Genomic DNA, 17,480 nt, shown 5'->3' with positions numbered 1-17,480 from the left:
ACTATGTTTATTAGTAAACATAGACATACATGCTGCTCATAGAGATCATGCCACTATTTTATGCTTATACGATGAATAAATTGTTCAGACAAAACTGATAAATCATAGAAGTCATTTCAATTATCCTCTACATTATTAATATAGAACATAACTTCCAGTAACGGAGTCACAGATTAGGAGCACCATCTCTGCATTAACTTCCAATCTTTTGAGTTACTGTATGAGTTAGTTGTATCTTTCAAGATTATTTTTCAATACTAGAGATCATATGTATCAGGGGGAAATTTCAGTTTCCATGAAGAGTAGTGTGAGGTGTGGCACATTGAATCATGTTTTTAGAGAGGTCTTCTGTGAAAGGGATAAATAACCTGAAATGGGAGAGGAAGGAAGGGAGGGAGAGAGGGAAGAAAGGATGGTAAGAGGGAGGGAGGGAGGGAGGCAGGGAGGAAAAGAGAGAGGAGGCAAAGGGAGGGTCTTAGAGCAATAGTATAGCTGGTAGGGTGCTTACATTGCATGTAGCTGACCAGGGTTTGATCCCATCACCCATTGTGGTCCCCTGACAACCACCAGGAGTGATCTCTGAGTGCAGAGCCAAGAGTAAGCCTGAGTACTGCTCGGTCTGGCCTCTTCAATAAAAAAACTGAACAAAGGTGTGTGAAGGAGGAAAGATTTTTTTTTTTTTTTTTGGTTTTTGGGCCACACCCAGTAACGCTCAGGGGTTACTCCTGGCTATGTGCTCAGAAGTTACTCCTGGCTTGGGGGACCATATGGGACACCGGGGGATCGAACCGCGGTCCGTCCAAGGTTAGCGCAGGCAAGGCAGGCACCTTACCTTTAGCGCCACCGCCCGGCCCCCGAAGGAGGAAAGATTTTTACAGATTTTACAGGTAGCTGACATTTTCATAGTGTTTGCAAAACAGCCTTGTTTGAATACAAACTTCATGCCCTGTCTAGAGAAATTTATATCTGGTTTAATCATACATTATTAGTAAAGGTAAAAACACTATAAATTACAAATTACTTTACAAATTACTTTTTTTTTTTACAAACTCTTACAAATTAGTTTATAATTATCTTAAATAGTGAAGAGTCAAATTTGATCCAGCATTACTTAGAGAAAGCCACAAATTGTCAAGCTTGTCAAAACTTTTTTTTCATGACAGTGCCAGGGCTTATTCCTGGCTGTACTCAGAGAATACTCCTGGAGGGTCTCAGAGGTGCATATGTCAGGAATTGAAGCCAGGTCAGCTACATGAAAAACATGTTCCCAGCCTTCTGTACTATCGCCCTTGTTTCTGTATAAGCATTTGTACATCTTGTTAAGCTTCATGTCGTTGAATCAATATGATTTTTAAAAGGAAGTTTAATTTTGACCAATATATCTATGTACAGATGAGATTGTGGGGGGTTGGGTAGAGGGAGAGAAAGAAAGAAAAAGTGTACTAGAGGACTATTGTTCACTCAAAGGCTCTCCTTCTCTTCCGAGGTTCATCTAATCACATGGAAAAGTGGTTTAACAATGAAGCCCATGGAGGATTATATGGCATTTATATGAATGAAGATGGCCTTCCTGGGTGTTCTCTAATACAGGGCTTTACCATTTGGTCATGCTGGGACTATGGAATTTATTTTCAGGTAAAAGGGATCCAAGGTTGTGTTTACTTATTTTATGATACAGTTTTCTAGTTTTAACCTATAAATCTTATTACAGACCACAGAGACTGTGCATATCTACAATGTGACACTGGTCAACAATGGGATGGCTATTTCCTCAATGGTCTATATGCCAACAGCCATATCTCACAAAATTTCCAGTAAAATAGTGCAAGTTAAGGTATGAAATTTATTCAGTCATATGAAGAAAGAACTTGAGAAACATGATTGAAAGACTAAGAAATTATTTCTTTGACTTCTACGCCTGTCAGTTTAAATCTTTTTTACTTTTTTACCACTTACTTCTGCTAGAAAGTTCTAATGTCAATTTTACTTATGTTTGAACTATGACTTTTGTCACTCTGAATTTTCATTTCACACATATAGATATCTTCTGTCAGTATTAAAACCCCCAGAAATGGTTTCTTTAGAATAAAATTTGATGAACTAGAGGATGGTTCATAGATAAAGCTCCTGCTCTGTATGCATAAAACCATGAGTTTAATCCCTAGAACCACCTGTGGCATCAAATGCAGTTCCTGGCTCTGCCAGTCTGATTCCCTACACTTCATCCAAGTACAAGGCACCTAGTGCAATGCAAGCACAGGCTTGAGTACCAATGCACTGTACCAATGACAATAAAGGGAAGGAAGAATGAAATCCTGCTGTTCGGATGTGGAGCAGAAAGTTATTATTTGAGCCTCAGAAGTTTATGTGATCTTAATTTATTGGTAATCATGATAATAATTTCAAGTAAACCCGAAAATTGAACAAAGCTCTTTTACTCTTTTGTTTACTCCCTAATTCTTGCCAATTTTGTCAATATTTCAGTTCTTGTTTGAAATCTTCATATCTTCATTTTTACATTTTATTAGTCATAGTAATCCCTGGGCACATTTCTGTCATAAAAATATGGGGCCAATGTGGTAGCATGGTCAGTAGAGCATTTGCCTTGCACATGGCCAACCTAGATTTGATCCTCTGCATCCCATATGGTCCCTCGAGCCTGCCAAGAGTGATTCCTAAGCATAGAGTCAGAAGTACACTGAATGCCATCAGGTGTAGCCCCCAAACAAAACAAAAAACAAACACATAAGTTTCATGAGTATAAACATTACAATTATTTACATACTTGTCTACTCTCATTTTAAGTGTTGTTCTATCTATAAATAATATATATTATTCTATATATTCTACATATAAATTCTATACATATATCTATCTATACTGTATATATTTATATATAAATAATATATTTTTCATCTTGATTTTATGAACAATCTGCTTGCCAAACTTGTAAGCTGTGTTTTCACTACTATGGAATTCAGTATTATAATCAGCATATTTTCTCTTAAAAGAGGCTATTATTAAATGTATGTTGCTGGATTTTTTTAATAGAACTCATTAATTGTTGGGAGTAGTCCTGAATTTAATTGCTCTGATGTCCTAACTAACGATGATCCCAATATTGAACTTTCTGCTTCCCATAGAAGTTCTCGACCTCCGTCAGGTAAAAAAAAAAAAATTTAAAATTAAACTTTTAATTATGATGCATCTGTGAGTTCATATTCAAATGGCATGAACTCTCTTCTTATCTAAGGTGGTAGAAGTGGTATTTGCTGGCCTACATTTGCTTCAGCACATAACATGGCACCCCGGAAACCTCACGCTGGAATTATGAGCTACAATGCCATCAGTGGTCTCTTGGACATTTCAGGTAATTTTCATTAGTCTTTGACAAAACCATTCAATATGGTTCAAACTTACCTTATTATCTCTGCTTTAATTATTTAATTATTGGTTTCAATGCTAGTAAAAATGTTATTTAGAGGCCTGAGTGATAGTTATGTGAGTGAGACACTTGTGTTGTATTGTCCAACAGCCTAAATTCAATCCCAGGAACATATATGGTTCTGTGAACCCAGCCAGGAGTGATCCCTGAGTGTAGATCCAAGAGTCAAAAAGCTGAACACTTCAAGATGTGTGCCAAAACAATCAAACCAAAAATAATTTAATTAATCTGCTCTTGTGACAAATAAAGAGATCAAAGTTGATTTCTGGTATGGTCCTTGGAGAAGTTTGAATATATTAAATAACTGACATTTAAGTTTCCTTTTTAAAGCAACAAGGAGAAAATGCTGTCGTGTTTCATATTAATTAGTTTCTATAAATTATAAAATCCCTCTAGTGCCATTTGGATTGCATAGTATTATTTCTTTTTATATAATTGTCTTGTCAAATTTCCAAATCTTTGACAGAACTAGAATTAGAATTAAAATCTGGCTTGAAATCCACTACTTTTTCACAGAACCAGACTGTCTTTTTATAAATGTTAAGCGTGTATATACACTCTATGAGTATAACAGTTATTTTGCTTTTAAATACATTATGCCATTTTCTTATTTCAGTTTAGTGACTAAAACTTTTACTAGTGTTTTCTTAAAGATAAAGCTTCAAGGGCTGGAGTGATACCACAGCGGTAGAGCGTTTGCCTTGTACACAGAGACAGACCTGAATTCAATCCCCAGCATTCCATATGGTCCCCCAAGCCTGCCAGGAGCAACAATTGAGTGCTGCCATAGATGTGACCCAACAAACAAAAACAAACAAACAAAAAAGATAAAACTTTAGAACCAGTGACATGGCTGAAGTGCTTAGAACACCTGCCATGCATATATGTAGAACCTTGAATTTGATCCACAGTATCTAACCGCCACCTCAAATACACCAAATATGACTCAGGTGGCCCCCAACTATCCCTTACAAAACAGCAATTAATACTGGATACTTAGTTTAGGGATTAAAGCACTTGCCTTGCTGGTAATGCATTCCACAGTAATGCATATGGTCCCCTCAGGTATTACCAGGAATGATTTCTGTGCAGACAGCCAGGATTAAGCCCCGAGCATGCCAGATATGGCTCCAAAACAAAAACAACAAGTAAAAAAGGAAGAACTATTTAATAAATAAAATATTTAAGTGAGCATTTGATTTCTTGTAACTTTAAGTACAAAAAATGAAAATCAAGTATTTATAAGTACAAGAGATCTATGCCAATAATTATTTAATAAGTATTAAATTTATGTATAAATACACATTGTTTTAAATAAAAATATGCCTGGAATGTTATAAATATTACACAGGAATAAAATATGCTTATGACGTGGAGACTTATTAATAAAATGTACAAAAATATACAAAAACTTTTTAAAATAAGAGTTTTATCAAACAGAATGATCTTTCTCATGTGAGGGATATAAAGAAACCTAGCATGAGACTAAGAAATGGCCTTAAAAAACCAAATCTAAGAGTTTATCTATAGAACTGAACTTACCTGGGGGGATACCTTGCTCATTGATGGAGAGAACTGAACGCTTCTGGTGGATGCGGTATTGGAATGGTAATGCCTGAAATGTTATCCTAAATAGTATTGCCATTATAAGTCATGGTGCCTCGATAAGATTGGGGGAAGCACATACCTATCTCTCCTAACAGCAGATAGAAATTTAAAGAAATGAAGTTTTAAAAAAATAATCTGATAAAGTGAATGATGGATTATTCAATCACATGGGGTAGGATTTCTATGTTCAGAGCAAAAGTAAATAACCATTTGGAAGAATGTACATAAGATGAATCCGGCTTATCCACCTCAATAGAAAATAGTTATTTTTCAATATTTTTTCTTAGGTTCAACATTTGTTGGGTTTAAGAATGTTTGTTCAGGTGAAACCAATGTGGTATTTATAACTAATCCTTTAAATGAAGATCTACAACACCCAATTCATGTCAAGAACATACAACTGGTTGATACTACTGAACAATCAAAGATATTTATACATAGGCCTGATATAAGGTAAACTATATTTAAAAAAATTAGGTTTTATTCTTGTATGTCTTCATGATCTTCCATTGTCCTCTTCCACTATTAGACACCTGAGAAAATTGCTCTCAGTATCTGAAAGAGAAGCACTGGAAGGTGCTCTCTTAAAGTAACTATTGGTTTCTATACTATTTTAATCAGCATTATGAAAATGAAGATCTGGTATATTTGTCTTTTAAGTCAAATTGAGGAAATAGGCTGTAATATGTTTTTTTCTCCTATTCATCATAATTAGCATCCTTATTAAACATGGGAGAATTGGGATCAGAAATGTGTTGGACATTAATCTATCTATTCATAGTCATTAGGAAATAAAAACTTTTATCCTTTTGTCCCTTTCCTTCCCCCTTTTGTTACTGGTTGCTTTCTTATATCAAAGATATAAGAAATATCAAATATTTATATCAGATATAAGATATTAAATATAGAGCCCGGAGAGATAGCACAGCGGCGTTTGTCTTGCAAGCAGCCGATCCAGGACCAAAGGTGGTTGGTTCGAATCCCGGTGTCCCATATGGTCGTTCCCCCCCCCCCCCCCCCCCCCCCGTGCCTGCCAGGAGCTATTTCTGAGCAGACAGCCAGGAGTAACACCTGAGCACCGCCGGGGGTGGCCCAAAAACCAAAAAAAAATAGATATTAAATATCTTATCATTTGCTTTTCACATGTACTTGGAAATCAAGTTCTGCATGTATAGTGCATGCTCACACCCACTGAGCCATCTCTTTAGCTCTAGACTGTACCTTTCAAGAAGAACCTCTGGAACTTAATCTGTATTCTGTAACTTAAATTCTGTATTCTGTTTCTAAATTTAATTCATTACCATTTAGATTTGGGGGATGAGGGAGGTTCTTGTCAGTGGTACTAGAGGCTCTCAAGGTTTTAAAGTGGTCTAGTGATTAGAGGCCTCTCAGTGGTGGCTGTGAGAGTCTGAGGTAACCGGGACCAAACTCAGGACCCTGTGCATGCCAGGCATGCTTACAAGTCTTTTGAGTTATATCTCTGACTCCTATCACAATTTTCATATAGAGTAGTCTAATATTCTTCTTTAAGACCTAAAATCTAAATGGTTAACTTAAATAAATAGTCACTGACATATGCGATTGAGAAATTACTCCTTCTATTCCTCCCTGTATCCCAGTGACTAAGCAACTATTTGATTATAATGAGCAGTTAGCAGTCAGCTTTTTAGGTAGAGAGCATCATTCTATACCTGAACTGCATGGAGAATTTGAGTATTTCTTCTCTTATATTTACAGAAGAATCACTAAAATGTATAGCATAAAAATAATATAACAGAGAAAAATGGTGATATGGACATCCGGACACAGGCAGGATTCTACAAGAATATATACTTATCAGCAATAAGCTAATTGAATGAACCTAAGCTCTTGAAATAGTAAAATGTAAAGGCCTGAGCAATTATTAAGTATTTAGATTTGTTTTTAGTGTGCAAAAGATTATTTGAGGTTTATGAAAAAAAAGAGAAGGAAGGAAAAATTAGTAAAGACTTCCCTTCAAAAATAGGGATTTTATATGTCCTAAAGAACAAAATAAGTTTACCTGCTGTTTGGCAATGTTAATATTTTGTGAGCAATACACAAATATAAAATCTGTTATTCAACAAAATATGGGATACCAAAATGGAATTCTAATTTTATATCCCACAGGTATAACTTGTCCTTTTGAAATGTTAATGAATTCATAATAGGCCAAATCAACACAATGGAAAAACATGCCTCATTACAATGCTAATTACATAGGCTCTTGGTCCCTCTTTGAATTTCTTCTGAAACCAGATTCAATCAATCAAAAATTTTTGATACTTTCTCATCAAATACTTTAGCATATTCAGATGCTCTCAGAAACAAAAGAAGAATATGAAATCAAATTATTTATACATTTTCCTTTTACTCCCCTAGTAAAGTGAATCCATCTGATTGTGTAGACATGGTTTGCGATGCCAAAAGGAAATCTTTGCTTAGAGATATGGATGGCTCCTTTCTCGGGATTTCTGGCTCAGTGATACCTCAAGCAGAATATGAATGGAATGGAAATAGCCAATTTGGAATTGGAGACTACAGAATTCCCAATGTGATGCTCACATCTCCGAATGGAAGTAGAATCCCTATCACTGAAAAAGCACCGTACAAAGGTCTGTTGAATTTCATTGTTACTCCCAAAGAACAAAATTTACACATATGCTTTCTTTTTAATGACTTATGCACTTCATCAGCATTTCTATTTGCTACTCAGTAAGACTGAACGTGGATGCTTTCCTAAAGAGGTTTTATTTGATTGCTGACATGCAGTTGTTTGTGTTTTTAGGGATTATTAGGGATTCTACCTGTAAATACATTCCAGAATGGCAGAGCTATCGATGTTTTGGGATGGAATATGCAATGATGGTTATTGAAAGCCTCGATTCTGACACAGAAACTCGAAGACTGTCTCCTGTGGCTATAGTGAGCAATGGTTATGTTGATCTCATTAGTGGTAGGTATTCAATGCAAAACTGGGATTATCCAAAGTGTTTGTTATGTGTGTGCATAGAGGCCTCTCATCAATTATTTATTACATCAAATGTAAACAATGGAGTCACTTTGATTTTGATTTGCAAATGGAAATAAGATAGATGTATGAGGCAGGAGAAAAACCTGATTCTTTAGCAGTTTCCCACCCCGACCACGATGGAGAAGCCGGACAGTTGCTTCAGATGGACCATTAGAAGGGAAGAAATGCTGTAAAAATTTTTATTGTCTTGATTGTATCCCAAAAAAGACAATTTGCTTGGCAAAATATTTTAAAGGGGGCTAGAGAACAAATACTCTCAACCTGCTTGTTTTTCATTTTCATGAACCTATGGGAGACTTAATCTATACAATTTGTTATTGTCACTGAAATTTTTTCCGATTTTTTTCTCTCTCCTCTGCCCTTTGTTGTTGCTGTCATGAAGACTGTACACCCAGCTTTAATGCCCCCCAGGAGTAAATTCTTTTAGTACATACTGCTTGCATGTACTTGATTATTGGGAAGCATTCTCAATTAATGTATTCACACAGTCTGGTTTGAAGGCTCAACAAGTGCTGCACACAACCAAGGTGATTACATTTTTGGTGAGGTTAGATCACACCCAATGGAACTCAGGAAACTCTATCCCTATTGAATCCCAGTCCACTGCATTCCAGGCAAACACCTTACTCACTGTATAATATCTTCAGCCCTGACTACACAGTTTAGTTGCAGTGCTTGCTGAAGGTCACATGCTTTGGTTACATCTGCACACTCTTATTCTGTGGTGCTCCAGGCATGACATGCAGACCAAAGCTGCTAAACAACAGTCCTCAAGAAAGCAGAGAATCTCCTGAGTGCAGAAGGGGCATAAAATTACACCATAAAGAGTTTCATGCTTCAGAATGTCACTCTGTGTACTGGATTCCCAAAATATGCAATAGACTGCAAGTTCATCTTTCGAGGAGCTAACAAGAACAGAAACAACTAATTTAGCCATGCCTCCAAGTGATGTGATTTTGAATCTCTGCCTCTTTCTCTTGCCCATCTTGCCATGTGCCTGGTTTCTGTGACCAGCAATTAACTCAATTACAAAAGCTGTCTCTTTTATCTTGCATATCAGAGAGACTGGGGCATTTTAGAACAGTGGGTGGGGGGAGATGGCATTTGCAAATGACTTTTTTTTTTTTATGTTGAAGAAAGCTTTCTTTTGGCATTTCCTTTACTGCAACATAAAATTTTTATGGGCAGTAGTGACTGACTTCTTTTTTAAAATAAGTGTCAAGTTTTTTAAAAAAAATGATTATTGGTTTACAGGAAAACCCAGAAGTAAATGGTAGTAGCAGAATACAATTTACAAAAGTAGAAGAATCACTGATGTTTGGAATGCACTATACAATGTGAGGGAGCGGGGGATGAGTGTCCAAGAGAAAAGTTTCAGCACTCAAGTTCCATTTTAGTTACACCACTAAAGTTCCCTTTTAAACCCAAATACCCAAATTTGCTTATATTTAAAATAGGACTTTTATTACTCACGTTTTTTTTTTTTATCTTAACACATCTAATTGTGCCTGTTGTCAAACTCCACAAAATAGTTTATTTCAGGTCAGAGAGATAAGATAGCAGGTGAGGCTGTCAGGACCCAGATTCGCCGTGATAAGGAACTCTAGACTAAGAGGAACCCAAACCCTAGTAAAGTGTACTTCTCCATACCTAGCTGAAGGCAGAGAGAGAGTTAACTCAGAAATAAAACAAAAGTTGGTGCCCTCCAGAAATAAGGAACTAGGGGTTGAGTGAGCTTGAAATGTTCTTTTTTTTTATTAATATCTTTATTTAGACACCTTGATTACAAATATGATTGTACTTGGGTTTCAGTCATGTAAAGAACACCCCCCTTCATCAGCGCAACATTCCCACCACCAATGTCTCAAATCTCCCTCTTCCCCACCCCACCTGTACTCTGGACAGGCTTTCCACTTCCCTCATTCATTCACGTTGTTATGATAGTTCTCAGTGTAGTTATTTCTCTAACTGCACTCACCACTCTTTGTGGTGAGCTTCATGTCGTGAGCTGGACCTTCCAGCCCTCCTCTCTTTGTCTGAGGATTATTGCAAAAGAATGTCTTTTATTTTTCTTTAAAACCCATAGATGAGTGAGACTATTCTGCGTCTATCTCTCTCCCTCTGGCTTATTTTACTCAGAATGATAGATTCTATGTACATCCATGTATAGGAAAATTTCATGACTTCATCTCTCCTGATGACTGCATAATATTTCATTGTGTATATGTACCACAGTTTCTTTAACCATTCCTCTGTTGAAGGACATCTTGGTTGTTTCCAGAGTCTGGCTGGCTATTGTAAATAACGTGGCAATGTATATAGATGTGAGGAAGGGATTTTTGTATTGTATTTTTGTGTTCCTAGGGTATATCTCTGAGCTTGGAATGTTCTATCTGAAAAGATTCCCTTGACAACCAGGGTTCGATCAGAGTATCCCTCAGCAACCAAGGTTTGAATCTGAGTATCCCTTGACAGCCAGGGTTCGAGTCAGAGCATCCCTAGACAACCAAAGTTGAGTCAGAAAAATCAGTGATATAATTAAGACCTCTATACAATGAAATGATTGTACTGCTTGTGATTCCTATTTAAACTACTTGATTTGTCCTGAGTCCTTGCCAAGACTTCCTTAGTTAGATGAGTGTTGGACCTCGCTTAACTGAATAAACTTAACCAAATAAACTTCCTTTTGCACCTTGCATTATCTAAGGTGGTCTTTAACTCTCAGCTCCAACGTGGGTGTCAAATCAAACCCTAACAAGGCAATTGCCTTGCAATAGTCAACTCAAGTTTGATCCTCAGCATGTCAGAGGGATCCTTGAGTCTGCCAAGAATGATCCCTAAGTGCAGAGACTGGAATAAGCCCTAACTACTACCAGGTGTGGCCACAAAACAAAAACTAAGTTGGAAAGAAAGATCTGGGGATTTGAGAAGAGCTTAGTGGTAAGGCATCTGCCTTGCATGCTTGGGGCCATGAATTCAACCCCAAAACCACTTCATATGACTGAAATACCCAGTTCTGCTGGTCTGGCCCAAGAGTTATCCCTACATCTGTAGCCCCCAGCACAAAACAGCACTCAGTGTGCTGCAGCAATGAAAATTATGGGAAGAGAAAGAAAAAAAAAGTAAAATGTCTATCTTGAATGTTAGGGAAAAGTCGTGCTTTATTTGAGACTTAGTCATTTATATTGATTGAAAATGTGAGGTAGCTCATTTATAACAATTGATAAGAATTTCAAGAACTTAAAATCACTAATTTTAATTAGAAAATTAGACAGTGGGCTCGGAGAGATAGCGTTTGCCTTGAAAGTAGCCGATCCAGAACCAAAGGTGGTTGGTTCGAATCCCGGTGTCCCATCTGCCTGCCAGGAGCTATTTCTGAGCAGACAGCCAGGAGTAACCCCTGAGCACCGCCGGGTGTGGCCCCAAAAACAAACAAACAAAAAAAAAAAAACAAAAAAAAGAAAATTAGACAATGAACAAAGGCAAAAGACTCAAGTCATATATCAAACTTTAGAGTTTAGAGTTAAATTTTGTGGCTAAAACTGGTGGTGTTTAGGAGCGCATGCAGTGCCAGGGAATAAAGCTCACCTCATCTATGAAAAGTTTGTGTCCCAAACCTTTCACCACCTCCCTGGCTGCAAAGCAACCACTTTCACACTGAAGCAACATAGAGAAAATTGTTATAGAGATCACAGTTTTATCTTTTCTAATAAAGTTTGGATTCAGATAAAGAAGCATCCACCTTTTTTAAAGGGCTTCATGGTGTGTGATTTCTCCAGTAACTTTAATCTCAATGATATTGATATGCCAGGATTGTTTATTATCACAATCTGTAAAATTGCAATAAAATAGCAATGGGAATTAAATAAAATATTTATTCTTGTTACTTTAGCCAGTTTGAAAGTCAGGACGATAAGGATAATTTGCTTCCCTGTCTCCATTTTCATTCAAGGTTTGACATACTGGTTTGGATCACTGGATTATTTTTCAATACTATTGTTCTTTAGACTTTTTGCCCTGGTGATTTTCAGAACATGGATCACAAACTTTCATTGTGTATGGACTTAGGCCCACAGGATCATGGCTGGTGTGCTGGATACACATGCCAGAGAAGACTGTCCCTGTTCCATAGCATTGTGGCTCTGAACAAATCTTATGAAGTTTACTTCACTGGCACCAGTCCTCAGAATCTTCGCTTGATGTTACTTAATGTTGATCATAGCAAGGTAAAGCAAAGACAGAAATAATATTTATATTGTTTATTTGTATGTGTTTCTCCCTCCTAAGGCCTTTATCTCCTCCCCTGATTTCTCAGAGAGCCGTAAAAGTCATTTTCAAGGATCACCAAAGCATTACTAAAAGACTATTAATTTAGATCATTTTGCAAATCTACAAGTAGTATATCTGACTTACAATTCCCCTCTTGCCAGTATGTGCCTGATTTTGTCATGTATGACATATGATATTGAGGCTTATATATTAGCAAGCAAGTTTGACATTTTAAATAAATATGGCATAGGTTGAAAATGGTCACTTGAAATTATAGATATGCTGTTCCATGATGCTATTACTTTTTATGGAGACATCACTTATTTCCAGCACTATAAGTTTGAGGTATATAACTCCACACTTTGACAAAAGTCTATTCAACACAAAACTTACCACCAAAGATCCAGATATAATCACCCTTTACTGACACCACTAATAATTCCTCCCAACTGATATAATCTAAAGATTTTTTTTTTTATGTATCTTTTATTCTACATAGGAGTGAAATAATATGGTATTTGACTTTCTCTTTTTAATCATTTAGCATACTGTCCTCAATCAACAACCTCATCCAGGTTGTTAAAAAGAGGAGCATTTCAGGTTTTTACATGCAGATATTACTTAAATGTGTCAAAATTGGAATTTAATTCAAGACTAATACTTGGTATTGACTCATGATGCCAAATCTTTGCTATAAATTGAATTTATCAAGATGATGGCATTTATATATATTGTATCCATGAGAAAAGTAGTGCAAGGTTAAGCAGAGACATCATAATTTCATTTTTTTCTAATAGTATAAGACCTCAAACTATGACGAAAGGACAATAAATTGAAATAGAGATAATGTAAGAAACAACTGTTCCTTCTCAGATGAAAGTAATTTTATGCTTTCAATTGCTGATGATAAAAAAATTTAATCCATTTTTATTTCTTTCTTTCATATCTATCAACCAGTTTTTCTTTAGTTTCTATTGATTCTTATTTAAAATATCTAAAAATTACTATTTATTTTTTGTTTGTTTGTTTGTTTGTTTTGGGGGGGGCATAGCCAGTGATGCTCAGGGGTTACTCCGAGCTATGCACTCAGAAATCACTCCTGGCTCAAGGGACCATATGGGACGCCAGAAATCAAACCAGATTCGTCCTGGGTCTGCCGCTGCAAGGCAAATGCCCTTCCGCTGTGCTATTGCTCCGGCCCCAAAACTACTATTTCTTTTCTTTTTTTTTTTTTTTTTTGTTTTTGGGTCACACCTGGCAGTGCTCAGGAGTTACTCCTGGCTCTATACTCAGAAATTGCTCCTGGCAGGCTCAGGGGACCATATGGGATGCCAGGATTTGAACCACCGACCTTCTGTATGAAAGGCAAACGCCTTACCTCCATGCTTTCATGTATAGTCATAGTTACCATCTGGTCTAAGGTCTAAGTCAATATTGTGTCTTCCGTGAATAAAGGAAATTGCCTCCAAACTTTGTCTTTATCCTTTCCATTGTCAGCTGGCACCTCAGAAGTTAAAAGATGATGTCAGAATACAACTTATTAGGTTACTCTTCTGCCCCAAGTAACGTGACAGATTCCCTTTTGGTCTTTGAATAATAACTACAGTCTTCACAATGAACTCTAAGACCCTATGCGAGTTTCCCTATCCTTCTGTTCCTTAGTCACATAGGGCTCCATGTTGTTTCTCAACTCATCAGGTATGTTAATATTAACATAACTGTCTGTTTCAGACAGTAAATCAACTGAGAACATTCTAACTTATGGATGGCATGACCCATTTTCTCAGTAGGCACATCCTGATGGTCTTTTTTGTTTAGCTCCCACAATTACTCTGCCTGCTTTTACTCTTTTCCATGACACTTACCATTTGATGCAAGTTTCATATGTCTTAACTTGGTTTTATTTATTTTATTATTTAGTGTCTCTCTCCTCACTCTAGAATGTAAAGGAATGCTAAAGAATCATGGTTTTGGAAAGTTGCCAGAGTTGCCAAACCTGGCTCTGTTTTTAAATTAAAAAGAGTCTTTTTTTCTGTTCATAAAAATAATAGGGTCAGGAAGCTAGCACCTAGGAGTTAATGCATATTTTGTATGAAGGAGCTCTAGATTTAATCCTGGCATTGCTTAGTTCTCCTTCAAGCACCACTGGGGTTGATCTCTAAGCACCATGTCAAGAGATGCTCCTAAGTACTGCAGAGTGTGGCACAAATACCAAAAACATTAAATAAGTTATAATAATTATATCATAAAAATTAATAGGACTATTATTATCCTCAACCTCCAAAGACAATTTCAAGAGAAGGTTCAAATACTAAGTATAACGTATTAGATTCCTTTGTAATTCTTCTGTGCCCTTGTGGGGGAAATAAAGCAGTCTTCAAGATGAATGAAGTTGAATTTGAAGGATAGTTATTTTGCTGATTTTTATCATCCTTATTACTGAACTTTTCTCAAAGATAATTTTTTTTCAGTATTAAGTACCTAACTCTGTGGACTGCTTTACATTTTATACAGAACACTGCTAAGTCCCCTGTTGCTCCTGCCTCAGGAATGAAGCTTTATTATATGTTTTGTTTGTTTGTTTGTTTGTCTTGGGTTCACATTTTAATGTGGCATGGGGGTTGTTTCTGGCAGTATTTGAGGGACCAATGTGGTACCAGTTATCAAACTTTTGGCTCCAGAGTCAAAGCATACACTCCAGTCCTTTAAACAATCTCACCCCATAGTTGTTATCTTAAAACTGTGGTACATATACACAATGGAATATTATGCAGCCGTCAGGAGAGATGAAGTCATGAAATTTTCCTAAACATGGACGTACATGGAATGGTTTTTGGGCCACACCCAGTAATGCTCAGGGGTTACTCCTGGCTATGCAATCAGAAATCGCTCCTGGCTTGGGGGACCATATGGGACACCTAGGGGTCAAACTGAGGTCCGTCCTAGAGTAGTGCAGGCAAGGTATTACTGCTTATGCTACCACTCCAGCCCCAACACTTTCAACTAAAGTTCATCAATTGAAAATTAAATTTTCATGAGGGTACTATATTTCCTACTTTAATGTATGCTATATATAAATCTATTATATTTAAATGTATGTACTACTGGAATCAAGGCAGACTCTCAAAGTAATGGAAGAGATTTGAGAGCCCAGAGATAAATCCTCAGTTAATCTATGACAAAAGAGCTTGCTGTGAGAAGGTAGAGCAAGTAAAGTTCTTAAACAAATGCCGTTGGGAAAACTGAATAATCACATCCAGAAAACATGATAAGTATCTTAGGATATTAAGATCAATATCTTAGGTCATGCACAAAAGTTAAAACAAAGTGATTGAAGACCTTGATACTAGACCAAATTCATAAAATGCATTGAAGAAAATAGACATAAGTCTCCAAAAACTGGGCCTCAAGTGACCTCATTGATTTGTGTCTAGTGGCAAAGATAACAAAACAAAGCTAAAGAAATGGGACTGAATCAAATTGAAAAGTGTTTATGTATCAAGCGAAACATCAGACAAAAATACTAAACTCCTACTGAATGGGGGAAAATATTTGTATAGCAAATATCAAAAAGCCAAGAAACAGAAAGTGCTCACAAAGCTTAACAAATCAAAAGAAATTGCCTCATCAACAAAATGGAGACAGAAAGTGAAAAGACTTCCTAAAAGTCAGGAGGCATATTAAAAGTGTTCATCATCACCTATTGTCAGAGAAATGTAAATCAAAACAATAGTGTTTCATCTCACATCAGTGAAAATGGCATCTATAAAAAAGATAAAACACGGCCAGAGTACGAGCACAGTGGATAGCACATCTGCCTTGCATGCAGCTGACCCAAGTTCAGTTTCCTGCATTTCATATGGTTCCCTGAACCTGCCAGGAATTATTTCTAAGCGTAAAGCCAGGAGAAATCCCTGTGCACTACCAGGTATGGTGCAAAAGCAAACAACAAAAAAAAGATAAAACATGGGGTCATGGTAACAAAGGAAACCTCATTCACTGTTGGGAATGTTGTCTGATTCAGCCTCTATGGAAATCAATATGGAAATTTCTCTTAAAAGTAAGAATAGACCAAGAGTGTCCATATTTGGGGGGGGGGGTCACACTCAGCTGCACTCAGGGGTTATTCCTGGCTCTAAGCTCAGAAATCTCTCCCGGCAGGCTCAGGGGACCATATGGGATGCCAGGATTCAAACCACCATCCTTCTGCATGCAAGCAAACCCTTACCTCCATGCTATCGCTCCAGCCCCAAGAGTTTACATTTTTGACCTCTACCCTCAAAACCCAAAAGCATTCATTTGAAAGCTATATGCACAGCTATGTTTATTGCAACAACTGAAATATCATGTTTGATAGACACAATGCTCTGCTATGTATGCATAAGTGAAAATGGACCCTTACATTTCATTGCATTGTGGGTAGAATTGGAGTAATATCATATTCAATGAAATTAGTCAGAGGGAAAAGGACAAATTAAAAATAATGAAGTAACGTCAAGACATAGTGGAGATTAGGTATTCTGGTGTTGGTGAGGTGTGGTAACAGTACATCAAAACCACAAATATTAACAAAGACTTTTTACAAAAGGGTCACTGAATGACAGTGTATTTTGACTGATTATTTTATAAAATGATTTTAAGTATTTATTATAATAATTTATAGTCTAAAGAATGGGCTTATATTTTTAACGGCAGCCAATTCTAGGAAATAAAAACATAAATAGAATTTCAGTTGTAATATCACTATGAATATATAGTCATTTCAAAATTTTAGTTCAGTTTACAGTCAAAAACTTTACATTTTGAGGAGAAAAAAAAACCTTTTCTATTTTACATATGGCAGATTTACTTTGAGAGTACTTTTTTTTTTTTTTTGTCACACCTGCAGCGCTCAGGGGTTACTCCTGGCTCTGTGCTCAAAAATTGCTCCTGGCAGCTTCTAGGGACCATGTGGGATGCCTAGAATCGAACTTTGTCTGTTTGAGGTTGGCCACGTGCAAGGCAATTGCCATACCACTGTGCTATTGCTCCAGCCCCTCTCTGAGATGACTTTAAGTGAGAACTTACACGTGTTCTGTTCTTGTCTATATTGTTCTCCTAACACAA

General features: G+C 36.7%; 1 protein-coding gene across 1 annotated transcript in view; it reads left to right on the top strand.

Moving 5' to 3' along the window:
- Positions 1–17,480, top strand: part of PKHD1L1 (PKHD1 like 1) — a 187,918-nt gene that overhangs the window by 160,323 nt on the left and 10,115 nt on the right. The window contains exons 64-71 of the mRNA XM_049772942.1: positions 1,487–1,635; positions 1,712–1,834; positions 3,052–3,163; positions 3,254–3,370; positions 5,341–5,506; positions 7,454–7,686; positions 7,860–8,027; positions 12,174–12,331. Coding sequence (XP_049628899.1) covers positions 1,487–1,635; positions 1,712–1,834; positions 3,052–3,163; positions 3,254–3,370; positions 5,341–5,506; positions 7,454–7,686; positions 7,860–8,027; positions 12,174–12,331 — 1,226 coding nt within the window. The remainder of the gene's footprint in view (positions 1–1,486; positions 1,636–1,711; positions 1,835–3,051; positions 3,164–3,253; positions 3,371–5,340; positions 5,507–7,453; positions 7,687–7,859; positions 8,028–12,173; positions 12,332–17,480) is intronic.

Source organism: Suncus etruscus, chromosome 5 (assembly GCF_024139225.1).
Source record: "Suncus etruscus isolate mSunEtr1 chromosome 5, mSunEtr1.pri.cur, whole genome shotgun sequence".
Taxonomy (NCBI): Eukaryota; Metazoa; Chordata; class Mammalia; order Eulipotyphla; family Soricidae; genus Suncus; species Suncus etruscus.
Note: the sequence above shows the minus strand (reverse complement) of the source record. Positions and strands in the feature narration are given on the sequence as shown.